Source organism: Salvia hispanica, chromosome 4 (assembly GCF_029641045.1).
Source record: "Salvia hispanica isolate PSC_SH4W2 chromosome 4, Shi_PSC_v1, whole genome shotgun sequence".
Lineage (NCBI taxonomy): Eukaryota > Viridiplantae > Streptophyta > Magnoliopsida > Lamiales > Lamiaceae > Salvia > Salvia hispanica.
The window spans coordinates 8,709,650-8,727,638 of NC_142695.1; the positions used below are offsets into that span (position 1 = coordinate 8,709,650).

Genomic DNA, 17,989 nt, shown 5'->3' on the forward strand with positions numbered 1-17,989 from the left:
GTGTTCGCCGGTCACCAATTGCAACCTCGTGGCAGGTTTTGCAAGTCAAAACCCGCTAGCCCACGCGCACCTGATTTCCACTCCTTAATTAACATTGTTTATTATATCTTGAAAAAATTAAAATGTAAATCTTTCTAAATAAAATAGTTTTGGACTTTTGGTGGGATATATTTAATTTTATTTAAAAAAATAAATGCTAAAAATAGATGATAGGAGTATGATATTATCAAATACTCATTCTGTACCTACAAATAGTTCTCTTTTGTAATTTTAATAACTATATTTAAAATAGTTGTTATTTTAGATGGAGCGAGACACTAATGTTTTTTTATAGGATTTCCAGATAAAGGTATTACATTTGGTGAACAATACTTCCTCTATTCCACTTTAAATGGATCATTTCTTATTCGCATAAAATTTTATACTCCCTCCATCCCAGATTAAGAGTCACTTTTTGCCATAAAAGTTTGTCTCAGTTTAAGAGTCACTTTTAGAATTTGTCATATTTGGTCATACAATTTTACCCCATTCTTTATCAAAATTACATAAAAATTTCATTATTTACATTAAAATAAATCAAAACAAAAATCAAAAGTTAAAAGGGATCCACCTTCAACCAACTCCACCATCTGACTTCATTTATTAAACACTCCACCATCTCACTTCATTTATTACACACTTCAACTCTTTCTTAAAATTCGAGCCATAATAATTAATAAGTAACTTCAAATATGGGACGGAGAGAGTATAATTTTATTTTATGAGTTGAGTGGAGAGAAAATAAAATAGAATAATGATATTTCTATTTTAAGAGATCCGTCACTTAAATGGGATGGATGGATTACAATATGGCTTATAATGTTACATCAAAGAAATATATTTTATTATCGACCCTAATTTAATTTTAAATAATATCAATAAAATTGAATTATAAACCAGTGAAAATAGCTATACTAATTGTGAACAAAGAGCGTGGCGCGTGTAGTAAAATGGGGGTTACAAATAGAATCGGCGCTATAAACGATGACCATACATTGGTCATTTATTGACTTCAAATTAAAATGACGGAATTAAAAATCGAATTAAATTACTACTACTAATTTTATGGTCTTCACCTACCCATTTTCTGAGTTTTAATTTTAACTAGAATCTTCCATTTCTCAGTATTTCATTCTCGCTCGCTCTCAGTTCTCAGCTCTATTACTTCAATCAGGGGTGTTCTGAGGTAAAATTTATTCATTACCAGACTATCAGAAAACTATCAGGTGTTTCATCAATTTTAATTACTGTTTATCGATTCATTCTTCGGATTTTTTCTAATTAAAATGTGAATTTGACTTGATCTGTTGTTTACTTTCTGCTTATAATTCAATCTATTTTTGATCTGGCCTGGATCTGACTATGCTAGTTCGTTTTTACCCCTTTTGTTTGCGTTTGTTGTATGTAGGTTGGTTTAGTTTTCAGCACGTCCTCCTATTTGTGTGATTCACTCTGTCGTTAGTATATGGATGGTTGAATAGTCTGGATCTTTCATCTTATGGCTCAGTATTTATGTGTTCGAGTCTGGTTTATATTCTGGAATTGATTCTTTCTGTTTAATTGATGTTGGCAAAAATTAAACAAATTTTCATGTATGAAATGAAGTTCTTAAGAGTAGTGAGATCTTTTCTTAGTTTTAACACCTGAAAGGTGCTATAAGTGTAGGCAATGGATTTGTCGTCTTTCGTAGCATGAGTTGATCTTTTCTGAGGCATTTGGTCGCATTTCTATGTCATATAACCAATCTGATCTGAATCTTCTCTACTTTTCGCTATGTTCTGTGATATGCTCTGTATTGACCATTTAACTGGATGCTTAGTTTTGTGATGGTATTTTGTTTTGCACAAGATGATTGAGGTGTTTCCTTCTGAATTTTGTAGATCACACAAGTAGATAATCATGGTGAAGGCTGTCGTAGTTCTTAATAGCAGCGAGGGTGTTAGTGGCACCGTCAGCTTCACCCAGGAGGGAGATGGTATCTATCATTGTCATGTAATCAGTTGATGTAACTACATGTTTGTGTTATAGATGCTTAGTTTCTTTTCCTTTTCTGTGCAGGCCCAACAACTGTCACCGGAAACCTTTCTGGCCTTAAGCCCGGACTCCATGGCTTTCACGTGCATGCCCTTGGTGACACCACTAATGGTTGCATGTCGACTGGTAATTTTTTGCACTATTTGTGATGGCTCTGTTGTACATTAAATAAATTTATGATTTTTTATCATTTGCCAAAAATTGTTTGATTGAAATTGGTCAATGTGTATCCAAATCTCAGGTCCTCACTTCAATCCTAATGGCAAAGAGCATGGTGCTCCCGAGGATGAGGTTCGCCATGCTGGTGATCTTGGGAATATCACAGCTGGAGAAGATGGTATATACCCATAATTTTACTTAAAAAGTCTTTAATGTATCTTTCTTAGGTATCCATGTTAACTTTATTGTTTATTCACTAGACTGTCTCACATTGGTTAGAGTTTCAAGTTCCTGATCTCCAAATTTAGTGGCACTTGTTATAATGGATTATAACATATTTTATTGGTAAAACAACTTGAAAGCCACATTCTATTTTGCTTTTGCCATTTTCTCTTTCTTGATTTGCTTGCGCTCATTGATGCTTATGATTTATTAATTATTATGAATCTGACATTTTGTAATCTTGAATCCCCTCTGACTCCAACACCATTCTGATATCTTGTTTCAGGCACCGCATCATTCACCATTGTTGACAAGCAGGTGTTTTTCTTCCCCACTATCTTATAAATACCTAAGGTTATTTTCTTGATCAAGTGTATTAAAATTCCTATTAATTTCTCTGCCAGATCCCACTGAGTGGACCACATTCCATCATTGGAAGAGCAGTTGTTGTTCATGGTGATCCTGATGATCTTGGAAAGGGTAGGCCTTTCTGCTACTTTCTGTTCCTAGTAATTTGCTTATAAAGTTGGCATGTTCTTTAAAATAAGAAAAATGAATTGTACCTTTAAAGCTCATCTAATCGATCATCTGATCCTCCTGGAGCAGACTGACTCGAATACAAAAACCATTTGTTAATATCTTTCCGTGTGGGACATCATTGTAAGCACTAACTAGTTATTCTTCTACAAATCTGCAACAATCTCATAAGTTAATTTGAGTAATTTTTGCTCTCCAATTTGTTGACTCTACCCACTGATGTAACATTGTAAGCTGTAACTGTATTCCTGCTGAGCCACTAGTATACCACCATAGTATTTTTCTGTGGTTATTTTTATGCCCCCATAATCCCATTTATGTCTAACTATATCCTATCTCCTTACGTTGTTACTATGTTATCTCAGGTGGACATGAATTGAGCAAGAGCACTGGCAATGCTGGTGGTAGAATTGCTTGTGGTAAGTGTAATCATCTTTCTGCACTAATCAAACAAGAATAGTAGTAATTTGTGATAGATAGATACTAGATAGATAGATGATAGATAGATCAAACCACCTATTTCAAGGTCAAAAGACTAAATGCATCCATACGCCACAGTCAAAGTATTCAATAATGAGCCAGTTATTTTTCGCTCAACCAATTGTTGCAGAATGAGTGGATCCTTGAATTGTCACCATTTGAATTGTCTATGTAGTTCGTTCCACACCAATAAACAGATAACTTCAAAACAGCTTAGTGCAAAAGACAATGACAACAATAGATTCTGACGAAGAAGCATGAGACATTCATCCACTAACTTTGTTTGTTTTGTTGCAGGTATTATTGGCCTTCAGGGCTGAGCAAACTTGGTTGTGCACTCTACTTAATCATGGCTTGCACTGCGTCTCCTGCATTTACTTGTTAGAAGTACCCTATATCATTTCCAATTTCCTAATAAAATTTTCTTGTTGAATTGGACTACATTTCCATCTCTTGTGTTTTGTACTTCAGTTTAAGCAAGAAATTAGAGTGCCGTATAAAAAAATTGTCTTCACTGCATATTGTTGATTAGCACATATCAATTGCTTTCTTAGTACTACTACTAAATATTGATCGGGATGGAGATGTCTGTTAGTATCAAGAGTAATGTTTTTGTGGGTCTTTTAACTGGAGATGAGCTATATCAGAGTCGATAGCTGGAGATGACTGATATTTGGTCTTTGGCATTATCCACTCATTCGATAGGCCAATTCACACCCACACTTGAAGACCATGACTCTAGATTTATGTTAGTACATCTAAACATTGGTTAAAGATTGTGAATTCGTAAGATTTTAGCCTATACTCTCAATTAATCTATTTTAACTTGGAAATGATTGCAAATTTGGAAATGTGAATTTAAAAACATCAACAATTCGAGGATTTTAGTCTATAATCACAATTAATCTATTTTAAGCTGTAAATTATTTCAGATTTGGAATTGTGGATTCAAACAAATGATTGCAAATTTGGAATTGTTAATTTAAACAAACCAACAATTCTAAAATCACAAATTTATCATTCCAACGCGGAAATTATTACAAATAGAGCCTAATTCATGTCCGAATAATACCGTTTGTAAATATGAGAATCTAGATGAAAATGTATTCAGTTTCAGACTTTCAGTAAAGGAAGTTAAGTTCATCAACCAAGAACACTTACATGGTTTCACTCCTGTAACTTCAAGAATTCCAACACTTCCCCAAATATTTTCATGGATTGACCTCTAAAAATTCAGGTCCAATGCGCTCACACTTGGTTGAAGTCACTTCCAAGATTGCGGCCATAGCTAAATCAGGCAACATATCGCGCGCTCGCAAACTGTTCGATGAATTGTCCCACAGAGATACCATTGCATGGAACGCAATGGTGAGCGGATATTTGCATCTGGGCCTCTATCAAGAAGCTCGATCGTTGTTCAATTCCATGAGATCGAGCAATGTCAAGCCCGATCACTTCACGTGCACTGCAGTGCTAAGCACGTGTGCCGCGTTGAAAGATAACAAATCCGGCCAAATGCTTCATGCCCTTGTCGTTGTTTCAGGGTGCAGTCTGTTCATGCCTGTGAATAATGCACTTATCGATATGTACGGGAAATGCCTAAGAGCTCGAGAGGCTAATGCAGTGTTTTCAGAGATGGGGCATAGGAATGAGGTCTCGTGGTGCTCGTTGCTCTTTGCTTATTCAAATGCCGGTCTTCTTGAAGAATCGCGTAGTGTTTTTCATGATATGCCGCTAAAAGTGGTCATAGCGTGGAATACTATCATTGCTGGTTATGCAAAGTGGGGAGAACTACAATGGTGTTTGAGTTTTTTCAAGATGATGTTAGAGGAATCTTTCAGGCCTGATCAGTGGACTTTGAGTGCAGTTTTGAATGCTTGTGCTGAAACAAGTGAGCCGTGTTATGGTCATATGCTACACGGATTTATCATAAAAAGTGGATGGAGTTCTGCAGTGGAGGTTAACAATTCGGCTCTTAGTTTCTATACCAACTTCGGTGAAAAACATGAGGTTCTTGAAGTAGTCCAGGCTGTTGGGATGTGTACTGATGTTTCGTGGAATGCAATTATCGATGCTTATATGAAGATAGGTGATCTTCAAGAAGCTCATCTTGTGTTTCAGCGTATGCCTGAAAAGAATCTTATCTCATGGACATCAATGATCACTGGATACATGAGAAACGGGCGTGGAGAGTGTGCTTTAACCTATTTTATTGATATGATGAGGAATCGAATTAGGCCAGATGATATTGCGGTAGGAGCTACTCTACATGCTTGCTCGAACTTGGCAACGCTAGGCCATGGTAGAATGGTCCATGGCTGTGTAATTCGATATGGTTTTCATGCTCACGCCTACGTTGGCAATGGCCTTGTGAACATGTACGGAAAATGTGGGGACATTTGCAGCTCGTACAGAGCTTTTGCAGATATTTCTGAAAAGGATTTGATCTCCTGGAACACGATGTTATTTGCATTTGGATTGCACGGGCATTCTAGCGAAGCTCTAGGCATTCTTGAAGAAATGGTGGCTTCTGGGATGAAGCCAGACAATGTGACCTTCATAGGTTTATTGATGACTTGTAACCACTTGGGTTTGATCAACGATGGCCTCTTCCTTTTCGAGTCAATGACTTCGCGCTATGGCATTTCTCCTGAAATCGAGCATGTGGCTTGTGTGGTGGATATGTTAGGAAGAGCCGGACAGTTGGAGAGAGCAAAAGAAATAGCAGATAAATATGCAGAGTCGAAAAATGTGAGTGTTGGCTCATTGGAGGCTCTTTTTGGGTCATACTCGTCGCAGGGTTGTGTTAAGATGGGTGCGGAAATAGCAGAACAGCTGCAGCTGGTGAAGCCCGGTGATGAGATGAGCTATGTGGTGCTGTCGAATATGTATTCAGCTAGCGGGCAGTGGAGACGAGCGGAGACTTTGAGGAAGGCAATGGCTGACCGCGGCATTAAGAAAATGCCCGGCTGCAGCTGGGTCGAAGTGAGGAATCAGGTTGCGGCATTCGTTGCTGGGAGCAACTCTTGCTTGTGCAAGGAAGATGTGCATATGATGCTATCTGTTCTTGGATTTGAAATGAGATTCCCCATATCTTTTCCTTCTATCTGGGATGGGATCACATAGCCTTTCTTGCCACAAAAAGACTCTTGAAATTCAGCTTTCTTTACCCTTTCAGAAAATCAGCAGACTTGAAAAGTAAGTTATGTCAGCTAATTGAATTTCATTTTTACACACATTACATTCTAATTTCCTACATCACAATATGCTTATAAAGGGAAAAGAGTTATATGTAACTCAAATAATAACAGATAATATCATCTCCTTTTTGTTTATCACCACCAAAAATGACAATACCACTTGCTACTACATGTCAAACTAATATCAGTACAAATTTTCACTACCCTGTAGGCCCCTTGATAGAGCGGAAATCTCGGAGTTTCAATATGCAATTGAGCTTCTGCAGTAACCCTGAGTTAGCCTCTTCGTTTTACTGCAGGGCAACGTTCCTGCAACATCATGCAGGCTACAAGGAAATACACGGCGTGTTTCTCTGATTTCATCTCTCTCAGCTGGTGTCACACTAGCTCGGAGGGCTGTGCTTCTCGAGACCACCACCAGGAAATCTGTATGTATATAGTGTGGAGGAGCATAGCCGTCCCAAGCCCTAAGAACGACGCGATCAAGATGGCGTAAATTGCTGACAAGTGAAGCTGCCAGATCAAGAACATGCCATCAAGTACTAATTTTTCCTGGGGCGTAAAATACTTTTTATACAGGATTAATTGGTTTATAATACACGAACTTTGCCTTGATTTTGTTTTTTGCACACGACTTTTGGATCTTCTTCTCTGATACACATACTTTACATTGTTTGCAATTTTTTCTTGATTTCGTTTTCCAGATGATTTGAATGCGGGACGACATGCCCGTGCTTTCTAGCTGCCAAGCCAGCTTCAATCTCGTCGGAAAGCAAAATCATGAGAAATTTCAAACAATGTACAAGTCTGTGTATTCGAGAACAAAATTTAACAGACCTGTGCATAACCTAATTCGGGGCAACTTCGTGATTTATGATCCAATTAGCCTTTTTTATATAAGCCTAGGCATTTAGACTCAGTTTCATAAAGCACCATTCTGTTACAAATCCTAAGTTTCGTGATTCATAAACGAAACAATTGCTTGTAATAAAAACCCAAGAAGTTAGAAACTTTTAGAATAGAAAAAAGGCAAAATTTGAGTAATTCTCACCAAATTGTAGAAAACGTGGAGAATCAAGGCCACAAGAGCAAACTCAAGCCCCGCATAAGTCCATGCATGCTCTTTAAGTGCTGCATAAGAAATAAACTATGTTTGGATCAATATTCTCCCACACAAAAAAAAAAAAAAATCATTTTGAGCTTTATCGAGCACAAACCAAGAACCACAGCAAAAATTGACGAAGTAAGACCCAAGGTGAAAGCGAATGGAGCAGAAATCACAAGCGCTTGGTTTTTCATATCCTCGGTCTGCAGATGGAAAAACATTCCTCAAGAATAAAATCATATGACGATGGGAGACGTTTACCACTTCACTGTGAGTGATATATTGGATAAAAAATCATAGGATTGTGTGTTAAAGGTTTACATGATCATGCTATGTGGTGGATTACTTTATAGTATTGTTTTAATCTATCTAAGCTATCGCCCCATGTAAACACCCTCCCCCCTGAAGCAATCAGAAAATGCAAACATTTAAACTAGCATCTTATTGTCTAATATCTCACCAGTAGCTGCTCGATGAAGAAGAAGTAGCATATTGTAGTAATCAACACGAGCACCACAAAATCTTGCCAGGCACTGAGTAAATATAGATTCAGAAGTTGATCAATAACTAATTCAAGAAATCTGTAGAATGAAACATCAATATCCGGTGAAGTTCATTGTTTAGTTTAACTAACACAGAAGAAATCACCTTATTGACTGATGTATGGGCATTTCTCCGGTCTCTCTTTGAGCAGGTGGAGCTATTCGAAGCAAAGTGACGGGCAGATTCACAACTTCGTTACGACAGACTTCACAGTATCTGTTTCCCTTCCTGCTAAACCATTCTATTGCACATTCTCGATGTAAAAGTTCGAGTGCTCCTTTACAAAGGCATGCCAGCTTGAACGTATCTCTTTCTTCACAGGTGTCCAAACAGATCCTGCACACCACTTCTTCTTCGGGAATCTCTTGATCCTCGTGGATAGGAGCAGGGCTTATTTGACCTATCTTGCAACAAGCAACACTAAGAGGTCAAAAACTCATGCAGCATCATAAATCATCAGGTTTATGACATTAGTATTGCATACACCTAGTCAATTTATATTGGAGAACAGAAAAAAAGACGAATGAATAACATACCGCTATTACTATGTGAAGCTTGATTTTCACGGGAGTTTAACGATAAAGATCTCACAATGAAGTAATTCCTCCTCCCTGGCACAGAGAGTGACCTCGAGACAGCAACTCTAGCTGCAGTTTCCTGTGATAAGTTGCAGAGTAAGACATTTGCAAATTCGTTGTATATAAGTGGTCTGTGGCGACAGTCACCTAACAGTAAGGTAAGATAACAAATATTCATTAGTTTTAATGCAGCATAGATAGTAGAAGAGAACCATAAATACAAGTCTCTGAAAATCTAGCTCGTAGACACACATGGCTCGACCAAATTTTCGAACATACAAGAAGATGTATCAACAAAATTTAATAAGTATACAGAGTTGAGAGGCAAAAGTACATGTGATCTGTGTCTTTCACTGAGTGTCTTAGGCGACAAGTACGAGGCAGGTGTTACTGGAACGGAAGCACACTTTTGCCAAGGCGAGATATTTGAAAAGGCGGGGCTCTCGGGGAGAGGTGCCTTATCTGAACTGAGAAGAGGGCTTCTTTCACCCTCCAAAGGAGCTTTCTTCTTCTTAAAGCTGAGCGAGTGAAAGAAACCCTTGATACTGCGACTTTTTGAGAAAATACCTGGTCTCGGAGGTATTTGAAGAGTTAGGTGATCTGCACGCTGTGTACTCGGATCTGGATTAGCAGCCGTATTTGTAGAGTTTCTACTAACTGATTCAGCCTACGTGCAGAGGTAATTGCATTGTCAAAAAAAATGTTCGTATCATAAGCTAATAGATTATCATACAACTACAGAGTTTGGGGAACATAGAATGTGATTGAAAAAACAGCAGCCAGTCACCCTTTCCATCTATGTAAAATAAAGGGGCTGAAGGGAACTTCAGCAAGCAACCAAATCGAGGAAGACTCGTTCATATTAACTACACAAGCCATACAAACTTAGAATGGAGTAAGTCATCAAATATACATCAAAATACTGTGATTGAGAGTTGAGAAAAATTGGGAATATGCAAATTATTCCCAAGGTGGATATCTAGCTCATCTTCCACATTAGTTCAGTTATACTATACCAACATTTTGTCTGTGCAACAAAATGAATATATAACCCGAAGACTGGAAAAAAGCAATGACAAGGTTCAAGGTACTAAATAATTAGCACAATTACATTTTACAAGTATTGGATTTGAAACCAAGGGTACTAGAATTACCAAATCACTCAAATAAGAAAGAGAAATACATGAGCAGAAGATTTCCTAAATTACTTAAACATCCAAAAAAAGTAACTACTGTTTCTGTTCTTGTTGCCTCTTGAGATGCATATGCATATAAATGAAAGTTACTATTTTGACTACTAAAACATGATAAGAAGCCAATTCAGCACCATACAGCAACTTCTGTTTTTTCTTGTTTCTAATTGATTCTTGCAGACTCAACCTTCTCTCTAAAAATTATTTATTGTTTCAGCCACACTTGTTTTCTTTAGCAAGACAAAGCTACAAACTCCATCACCAGAGAAAAAAAACACACACACCAAAAACTGAACAGCGCATTAATCAGACGAACAACCTGTGATTCTAATCTTGGAAGGCTCTGAGTTAAAAGATGATCAGCTAATTGGCTGTTCACCTCACTACCTGCTCCTGAATTTTCCATACTGACCCACAAAAATGCAGACTTTCACCGAGAAAGATCAAATACTTCTCCCAAGAATCAAGTGTTATTTTTCCTGGAAATTTCGTGGGATCAAGTGTTTTCTAAGGAAGAATGAATGAGTGAATGATTACAACTTACAAGGAGTGATGAGGTCAGTAGGGTGTCTGTCTATAATTGCTTCGTATATTATCACCCTTACTATTAAATGTTTATTACTCAATCTACCCTTAACAAAAAAAACTAATTTTAACAATAATATATAACTAAGTATGTCCCAATAACATAAATGGATACCGGAGTAGTAAAATAGAAAAGACAGTTAAAAAAAGTGAATGAATTACTACTACAGATAAATGAGACGGATTTTACTAGAAAGAAAAAAAAAAAATTCAAAATAGAAGATGCCTATTTTGAACTACAGTGAAATACCGAAAAAATGTCTCCTCTATGAAATGGATGAAATATATTTTAACGTGTCAACTCAGTGGCGGATTTTGGGGGTGGGGGGGGGGGGGGGGGCGGTCGCCCCTTCCCGGTCGTTCGGAGAGCCAAAACTTTCCCTTGAATCGAGCCAAAAATAGCATATCCGCCCCCTCCGTGGAGTGTAGAAATATACTTTGTTTTCAATAAATAGCATATAAAATGGAGTAGTCTAATGGTTTGTATGTTGATATTTTTCTAAGAGGTCTAATGATCAATCCTCAACAAGAGCATATTTTTTCCATTTTTTACTCTTTTAGTTTATCAATTCATATTTCTTTCTTATCATCAAAATAATACCTTTAAATACTTTATAAAATCTATTCATATTTGTTTAAATACTTTATAAAATCTATTCATATTTATTTTTTATCATCAAAATAATACCTTTAAATACTTTATAAAATCTAAACTTTTACTAATTTGCCTATATTTGCATGCTAATTCATGTTTATATTTTATTAACGAAGCTAGTGCTCATTAAATATTAATATAATATGATTTAATTAATTATTAAAAATATTAATAAATTAAATATTAAATATTAAATATTTAAATATTAAATTTTCGCCCCCACCATTTTCGGGGTCTGGATCCGCTACTGTGTCAACTCATAGTAAATTTTTGGACCAACTGTCCCATTAATTGAGAATTTGTGAGAGAATAGTTACTTGACTCGATAAATACCCTTACTAATATATAGTATATGAAAAAACACTATAAGTAGTTCATTTTCCGTATGCATCACTGATTTCGCAATCCCAAACAATTCCAAAAAAATTTGAGAAACTACATACGTGCATAATAAGGGGCCACAGCCAAGTGTGTCCCACTCTCACATGCAAGAAATGAAAATTGGTTGCGTCAATATCTCAAATATATTTCTTGTCTATCATTTTTATTATTTATGTCATACTGTATTATTTATATTTTGGACACATCTCATTGAACATGCATTTTCATTTCGTCGAAATTTGCATTGTCGTTTTGGATTTTAACTCGTATAAATTCAACCGCAGTGGCCTTTTTTCTATTATTAATTAAATAATGAAAGTACTAATTTTTCTTAATTGTCTCATTCGTATACAAATTATATTTTGATGATGCTTAAAATGGTACTCCATTTTCTAATTAGAGATGAAAAAAAAACTTAAGTATTTGAATTAATTAATGTCATTTCTAGCATCACTAAGAGCATCTCCATCCGTGCTCTTAGCTAAGAGCACGAAAGTGAGCCCGGACCCACTTTTACTCCTTGTCCTTAGCTAAGAGCACAACACCCATATCCGTGCTCTTAGCTAAGGACAAGCTCAAGGGTCTCACCATTCTATTATTCAATTTAAATACTTCAATTACTAAAAATATTTATATATTATAAAAATATACTCCCTCCGTCCCACTTAAAATGCAACATTTGGAAATCGGCACGGGATTTTATGTAGTGTTGTTTTGTGAGTGAATGAAGAGAGAGTAAAGTAAGAGAGATGAAAAAGTAGAGATAGAGTTGTTTCCATTTTAGGAAACGTTTCATTTTTAATGGGACAATCAAAAAAGGAAAACGTTGCATTTTTAATGGGACAGAGGGAGTATTAAAAAATAAAAATTACATAATTAAAATCCTAAAAATTAAAAATTGCATAATTAAAATCTTAAAAAATAAAAATACATAATTAAAATCCTAGAAAATAAAAAAAATACATAATTAAAATCCTACAAATTAAAAGATGAGAGAATGTAGATGATAGAATAGATGAAATGTGATTTTTTTTTTGTGTTGAAATGAAGGTATTTATAGATGAAAATGTGAATTTTGGGGGAAAAAATTTGAAAAATAAATTAAACGTGGGTAGAAAACGGATATAATTCTTTGGGAAGTGGGAAAATATTTTTTTCATTTAAAAACATTTTTTTAAATAAATTTCGATTTTTTTTTAAAAAAAATCTGAATATGCCAACGGCTATGCCGTTGGCCAATCAGAACACGCCACGTAAGGCTGCTCAGCGGTACGGACGTGCTCTTAGCTAAGAGCAGCGTCGTGCCGCTGGCACGGACGGACAGCTCGCAGCGGCGGACGAGCTCGTCCTTGCCGCTGGCGACGGACGGCCGACGAAAAACCTACCGTTGCGGATGCTCTAAAAGACGTTGTTTTGTATACGAATGAGATAACCAAGAAAAATTGAAAATTCATATTTTAATATTTCATTTCTAAATTTTATGAGATTCATTAGAATTTATTTAAATTTTATAATTTAATTGGCTATTATTCCTAAAAGAATGGAAGTAAAAGAAAAAGAGGAAAGTAGCATGAGATTAAGAAAGAGAGAAAAAACTTTAGATGCTGCTTGCTGCCTGCAAGTAGTTTGGGCCTAGAGGCCCTCGTTAGTAAATTGATTGGCCCAAAAATTAATAATCATTGGCCCACTATGAGGCTAATATATCGATACGTACGTTGTCCGCCATCGAATTACCAATATTTCACTTTAGAATTTATATGACTGTACGTCCATTTTTTGAAATATTCAATATTAGCGATTTCTGGGAAAAGAGAAGCGAGACAGTTTTTACGAGTGGAATTAGTTTCCTTTTGACAAAACTTATCATTGTCTATTTGTCTAAAAGAAAGAGTAGAAAGACGAAATAAGAATTTTAAGATTCAAATCACGATATGACTAGAATGGTACTTATAAGTTGTCAAAATATGACAAATTAACTAGTGATACTTACAGAAAATTATATACCGGTATTGGCCGTAATTTACAATAACATTCTTCAATCTTAGTAAGCTCCATACCTTATATGAGCATCATTTTCATATAATATGTTTAGTATTACTTTTTTATTACATTTAGTTTGATTTAATTACATTACATATTATTATTTATAAAAAGCAAACTCAAATTTATTATTTTATTCATTATTTAAAATTAGTGACGTCAAACAAGAATGATGCTTAAATAAATAGTAATATGATATCATATCATTTCCGTACTTAAAAATTAAAAGTTCTTTAAAAACGTAAAGCTTAGAAATTTGTGGTGCAATTGACTCTTTCAAACTGGATTCTTTCACTGGTTTTGAAATACTATCAAGTTGGGATTTGTTTTTTATTCTGTATTGAAATTCTAGGTTTGGTGCAATTTTTAGATTATATTGGTACTGAAAACAAATTGTGCTCATTTGGAAGCACCAATTCAATTTCATTTCGACTAAATCAACTTGATCCAGGAGGTATGAATGCCATTACAAGATCTAACTTATTAAACATATTTTTTTTAATAAAAAATCACATTTATATTATGAAACGCGTAAATAAGGGGAAATTAGAAAAACGGTTTAAACGTAATTTTCTTCGTTTGACAATTTCAATTCTTTCATCGCCTGAGTTATTTGGTATCAGAAGCACAAGCAGTATTGCTTAGTAATTAAGTGATAGCAACTAAGTTAGTCATTCAATCTTTGTTGTAGACATTAACCACTCAAAAATGGCCGAGGTAGTAGGTAGGAATGGATTAAACTACAATAGTTAACATTTTATTTAATTCCTCGAAAATATTAAGTGCAAATTGCCTATATAGTCATAAACTTTAAAATTATTTTGTTTTTTCCTATGAACTTTAAATGTTGTATAGTCATGAATTTTACCGGATTGTGTAAATTTCCCATTCGACCCAGCCGATAGATTTCCGACACAAACTTACCCTACGTGGTGCGTCGGAGGCGTGACTTGACAAATGACAAATTTTGGGTTCAATTCGAATTGTGGAACTAATGCTACTTTTATGCTGAATTCAATTTGTGAAATTCGATTTGTATGTTTATGTCGATTTGTATGCTAAATTCGATTTCTGGAATTCGATTTGTATGTTTTCATTTGTCTAGCTTGTATGTTTGTTATAAGTCTGGGGTCAGAGATTGAAGAGATAGAAGAGAAACGATCGGAATTAGTGGAGTTGCCAAATAATGCCTCCGGCGCACCATGTAGGATAAATTTGTGTTGGAAATCTATCGGGTCGGGTCAGATGAGAAATTTACACAGTCTAGTAAAGTTAATGACTTTTCATGCAATATTTAAAGTTCACGGAAAAAATCAAACTATTTTAAAGGTTCGTGACTTTACATGCAATTTGCCCAAATATTAAACATATTGTACGTACTTGAAAACTTAATTTATACAATATTGAAGAGACTCGTGTAAAGGACTACTCCTATAATGTGAAAAATATCCCAATTAGGAGTATTTAACATAAGAGTGCTAAATTTCACAAGATTGCGTACAAGCTAAAAGGTTCGATGCCTAGAAGAAACAGTCGGTAGAAATTGAGTCCTAACTTTAATTTCCTCAAACAAGCCCTTATAGGGCATTTCCCCTAAGATAAAAACAGTCATTAATTTTTTTGTGGTGGTTAATAGGTATGGAGGTAAAACGGTTATTGGATAAGCTTTACTCATAATTAAATAATAAGTACTATATAAGGAAAGATACCTAGAAATTGGCTGGCTCCCTTAGGTGTATGCAATTCCATATTTTATGATCTTTCCTAGACACCTTAGGTGTATAATCCTTTTTATCGCTACCCCTTTCTTCATAAGGAAATGGGTAGGTTTTTAAGGTTCATTTGTTGTAATAACATTTCTTGTAACTTGAGGATTGGTTATACAACAATCTTGCCTACAAATTTTGTACTACTATATAAATTGCCTAACTCGTTAGACATCCACATACAAAATTACTACAAATAATGGAAAATTTTAAATTCTCATACACCTTATTCTTGTTTTGCTCTCTAACATTTGAATTATGTAATTGTGGGGAGTTAAGGAAGAACTTTTATCGTACGAGTTGTCCACATGCCGAGCAAATCGTGCGAAACATAACTTGGAAAAATGCAGCAAGCAATGCTGCATTGCCTGCTAAGTTACTGCGGATGCATTTCCATGACTGCTTTGTTAGGGTGAGATTTTGTAGAGATTGAATTAATTAAATTTATGATTGATTATATAAGGTTTTTCTTTATTTTTTTTATAGGGTTGTGATGGCTCGATTTTGATAGACTCGACTATGAATAACACAGCAGAGAAAGATGCGGTCCCAAATAGGTCGTTGGCGGGATTTGAAGTCATCGACGAGATCAAGACTCAGCTCGAGCAGACTTGCCCTGGTAAAGTATCGTGCGCAGATATTGTAGCCCTAGCGGCCCGAGATTCTGTTTCATTTCAAGTAAGTTAGCATTTACTAAATCAGTGCAATAAGTGATGGAATCAGAATTTTTTTAATGAATTGATAATTAATGCAACCTCAGTTGGATATGTCGATGTGGGAAGTGCTAACTGGCAGACGTGACGGAACCGTGTCACGTGATTCGGAGGCTGTGGCAGAAATCCCTTCACCCTTCTCCAACTTCACTACCCTCAAGCAATCTTTTGCCAGTAAAAATCTCACGGTAAAAGATCTCGTTGTACTCTCAGGTAAAATTTTATTACTATCATTACTATGATTGATATTATTACCAATTTCATTGCACCTAATATATATTCCACTTATTTATTTCTATTATAAAGGATGATGTAATTCTCTTATTAAATCATAAAATTTCAATTTTTTACTATGGTCCCATGATATCCGGTAATTTCATAAGGTTTGACACATAAACTTCAATTTTGCCATATCAATTCATGGGACATTTGCGAAAAATTAAATTGATTTATTGTTGTATTTTCAAACTATAATAGGCGCACACACGATTGGCATGGGACACTGCAACTTGTTCAGCAATAGGCTGTACAATTTCACCGGAAAAGGGGACGCAGATCCGTCGTTGGACGCTGCTTACGCTGCTACTCTGCGATCGCAATGCCGGAGTTTATCAGATAACACGACGACGGTGGAAATGGATCCAGGAAGCTCGTTGGTGTTTGACAACCGTTATTTTTGGACGCTGTTACAAGGGCAGGGGCTTTTTCAGTCGGATGCCGCGCTTTTGACTAACAATATTGCAAACGGGATTGCGAATGAGATGTTGGTTTTCGGAAAATTCTTAACGGAGTTTAGCCAATCTATGAAGAGGATGGCTGCTCTAGGCGTTCTTACTGGGAATGCAGGAGAAATTAGGAAGAAATGCAGTGTTGTTAATTGATTTCTATTTTTAAGTTACTTTGTTGCTTTTGTTTAAATATATACTAGTTGCATATTACATTTTCTTTCTTTGTAATTTATTTGTAATATTTGTAGTAATCAATATGAGATATTGAGTAATTCGTGTATTGATGCATGCTTCATACAGTTAGCAAAGATTAATACAGTATTCATTAAGTGATGTTCGATAAGCTATCTCCTGGTTGTTAGACATTTACCACTATACCACTATACCACTATGCACAATTATTGATCATTCTTGATAAGCCATTTATTTAAGCTTGCTACAAAAAAATTAACTAAATTACTGGTATATGTATTCTTGATAAACCATTTATTTAGGTCTTCTAGAAGCCGTGATAATTTGTAAATGTTGAACCCTTGATTTGGAGGACAAAATGCAAGGTATTATATGTAGTATCATTAGTGAAGTACCTTGTGAAGGAAATTAGTTAAGAGATCCTCGTTGGAAAAATAAAGCGTAAAGATAATCAGTTCAAGGATAAAAGTAAAGGAGGTACTTTTATTAGAGAAATAAGAAAATACTTAGAGAAATAGTAATTGCAAGAGAGATATTTGAAAGTACAAACTTTGGTAACACATACACATACTTATGCAAAATGGCCAACACATCCCTGTACTACTCTACACATGTCACATCATACCAATACCACATTCACAATAAGAGTATCCGCAATGATGCTTAGGCCAGTCATAGGCCAGCAATAGGCCAGCCATTCTCTCCCCTGCCACGTCAGCAACACTAAAAAATCCACCTGCCACATCAGATTTAGGCCAGCCATAGGCCAGCCGCAATAAAAATAATTCAAAATATACTACATTTACGGAATTAAAATTATAATTAAATTATGGAATTAA

General features: G+C 35.5%; 4 protein-coding genes across 6 annotated transcripts; 3 read left to right on the plus strand and 1 right to left on the minus strand.

Moving 5' to 3' along the window:
• The first annotated feature begins 1,068 nt into the window (after positions 1 to 1,068).
• LOC125193071 (superoxide dismutase [Cu-Zn]-like) lies at positions 1,069 to 3,990 on the plus strand. Of its 2 annotated transcripts, none has more exons than XM_048090788.2 (8): positions 1,069 to 1,225; positions 1,920 to 2,014; positions 2,098 to 2,199; positions 2,315 to 2,410; positions 2,741 to 2,772; positions 2,859 to 2,934; positions 3,357 to 3,410; positions 3,769 to 3,990. In XM_048090788.2, the coding sequence occupies exons 2-8, from the start codon at positions 1,939 to 1,941 to the stop codon at positions 3,789 to 3,791; spliced, it is 459 nt and encodes a 152-aa protein (XP_047946745.1). In that variant the 5' UTR covers positions 1,069 to 1,225; positions 1,920 to 1,938; the 3' UTR covers positions 3,792 to 3,990. The 2 variants fall into 2 exon arrangements, with proteins under 2 accessions (XP_047946745.1, XP_047946746.1); XM_048090789.2 differs by having other exon boundaries at positions 1,121 to 1,265.
• A 509-nt stretch (positions 3,991 to 4,499) lies between these two features.
• Positions 4,500 to 6,902, plus strand: LOC125193066 (Tetratricopeptide repeat (TPR)-like superfamily protein). Its single transcript, XM_048090781.2, has one exon. It carries the CDS (start codon positions 4,714 to 4,716, stop codon positions 6,595 to 6,597), a length of 1,884 nt encoding a protein of 627 aa, XP_047946738.1. The 5' UTR covers positions 4,500 to 4,713; the 3' UTR covers positions 6,598 to 6,902.
• On the minus strand, positions 6,741 to 10,638 carry LOC125193068 (RING/U-box superfamily protein). Of its 2 annotated transcripts, XM_048090784.2 has the most exons (9): positions 10,410 to 10,638; positions 9,232 to 9,564; positions 8,856 to 8,976; positions 8,425 to 8,719; positions 8,237 to 8,309; positions 7,889 to 7,979; positions 7,723 to 7,802; positions 7,277 to 7,425; positions 6,741 to 7,184 (listed from the first exon to the last, which is right to left on the minus strand). In XM_048090784.2, exons 1-9 carry the CDS (start codon positions 10,494 to 10,496, stop codon positions 7,154 to 7,156), a joined length of 1,260 nt encoding a protein of 419 aa, XP_047946741.1. In that variant the 5' UTR covers positions 10,497 to 10,638; the 3' UTR covers positions 6,741 to 7,153. The 2 variants fall into 2 exon arrangements, with proteins under 2 accessions (XP_047946741.1, XP_047946742.1); XM_048090785.2 differs by lacking the exon at positions 7,277 to 7,425 and having other exon boundaries at positions 10,410 to 10,636.
• A 5,078-nt stretch (positions 10,639 to 15,716) lies between these two features.
• Positions 15,717 to 17,115, plus strand: LOC125194584 (peroxidase 3-like). Its single transcript, XM_048092843.2, has 4 exons — positions 15,717 to 15,929; positions 16,004 to 16,195; positions 16,278 to 16,443; positions 16,708 to 17,115. Exons 1-4 carry the CDS (start codon positions 15,717 to 15,719, stop codon positions 17,109 to 17,111), a joined length of 975 nt encoding a protein of 324 aa, XP_047948800.1. The 3' UTR covers positions 17,112 to 17,115.
• The last annotated feature ends 874 nt before the right edge of the window (positions 17,116 to 17,989 follow it).

Excerpts from the sequence above, each read along its gene's own strand:
- LOC125193071 (XM_048090788.2), top strand. The coding sequence starts at position 1,939 with ATGGTGAAGGCTGTCGTAGTTCTTAATAGCAGCGAGGGTGTTAGTGGC. Across the intron at positions 2,200-2,314 it reads TAATGGTTGCATGTCGACTG|GTCCTCACTTCAATCCTAAT; the intron begins GTAATTTTTTGC and ends TCCAAATCTCAG. Across the intron at positions 3,411-3,768 it reads TGGTGGTAGAATTGCTTGTG|GTATTATTGGCCTTCAGGGC; the intron begins GTAAGTGTAATC and ends GTTTTGTTGCAG.
- LOC125193066 (XM_048090781.2), top strand. The coding sequence starts at position 4,714 with ATGCGCTCACACTTGGTTGAAGTCACTTCCAAGATTGCGGCCATAGCT.
- LOC125193068 (XM_048090784.2), bottom strand. The coding sequence starts at position 10,496 with ATGGAAAATTCAGGAGCAGGTAGTGAGGTGAACAGCCAATTAGCTGAT. Across the intron at positions 8,720-8,855 it reads AGCTTCACATAGTAATAGCG|GTCAAATAAGCCCTGCTCCT; the intron begins GTATGTTATTCA and ends GTTGCAAGATAG. Across the intron at positions 7,426-7,722 it reads TCCACGTTTTCTACAATTTG|CTGGCTTGGCAGCTAGAAAG; the intron begins GTGAGAATTACT and ends ACGAGATTGAAG.
- LOC125194584 (XM_048092843.2), top strand. The coding sequence starts at position 15,717 with ATGGAAAATTTTAAATTCTCATACACCTTATTCTTGTTTTGCTCTCTA. Across the intron at positions 15,930-16,003 it reads TCCATGACTGCTTTGTTAGG|GGTTGTGATGGCTCGATTTT; the intron begins GTGAGATTTTGT and ends TTTTTTTTATAG. Across the intron at positions 16,444-16,707 it reads AGATCTCGTTGTACTCTCAG|GCGCACACACGATTGGCATG; the intron begins GTAAAATTTTAT and ends AAACTATAATAG.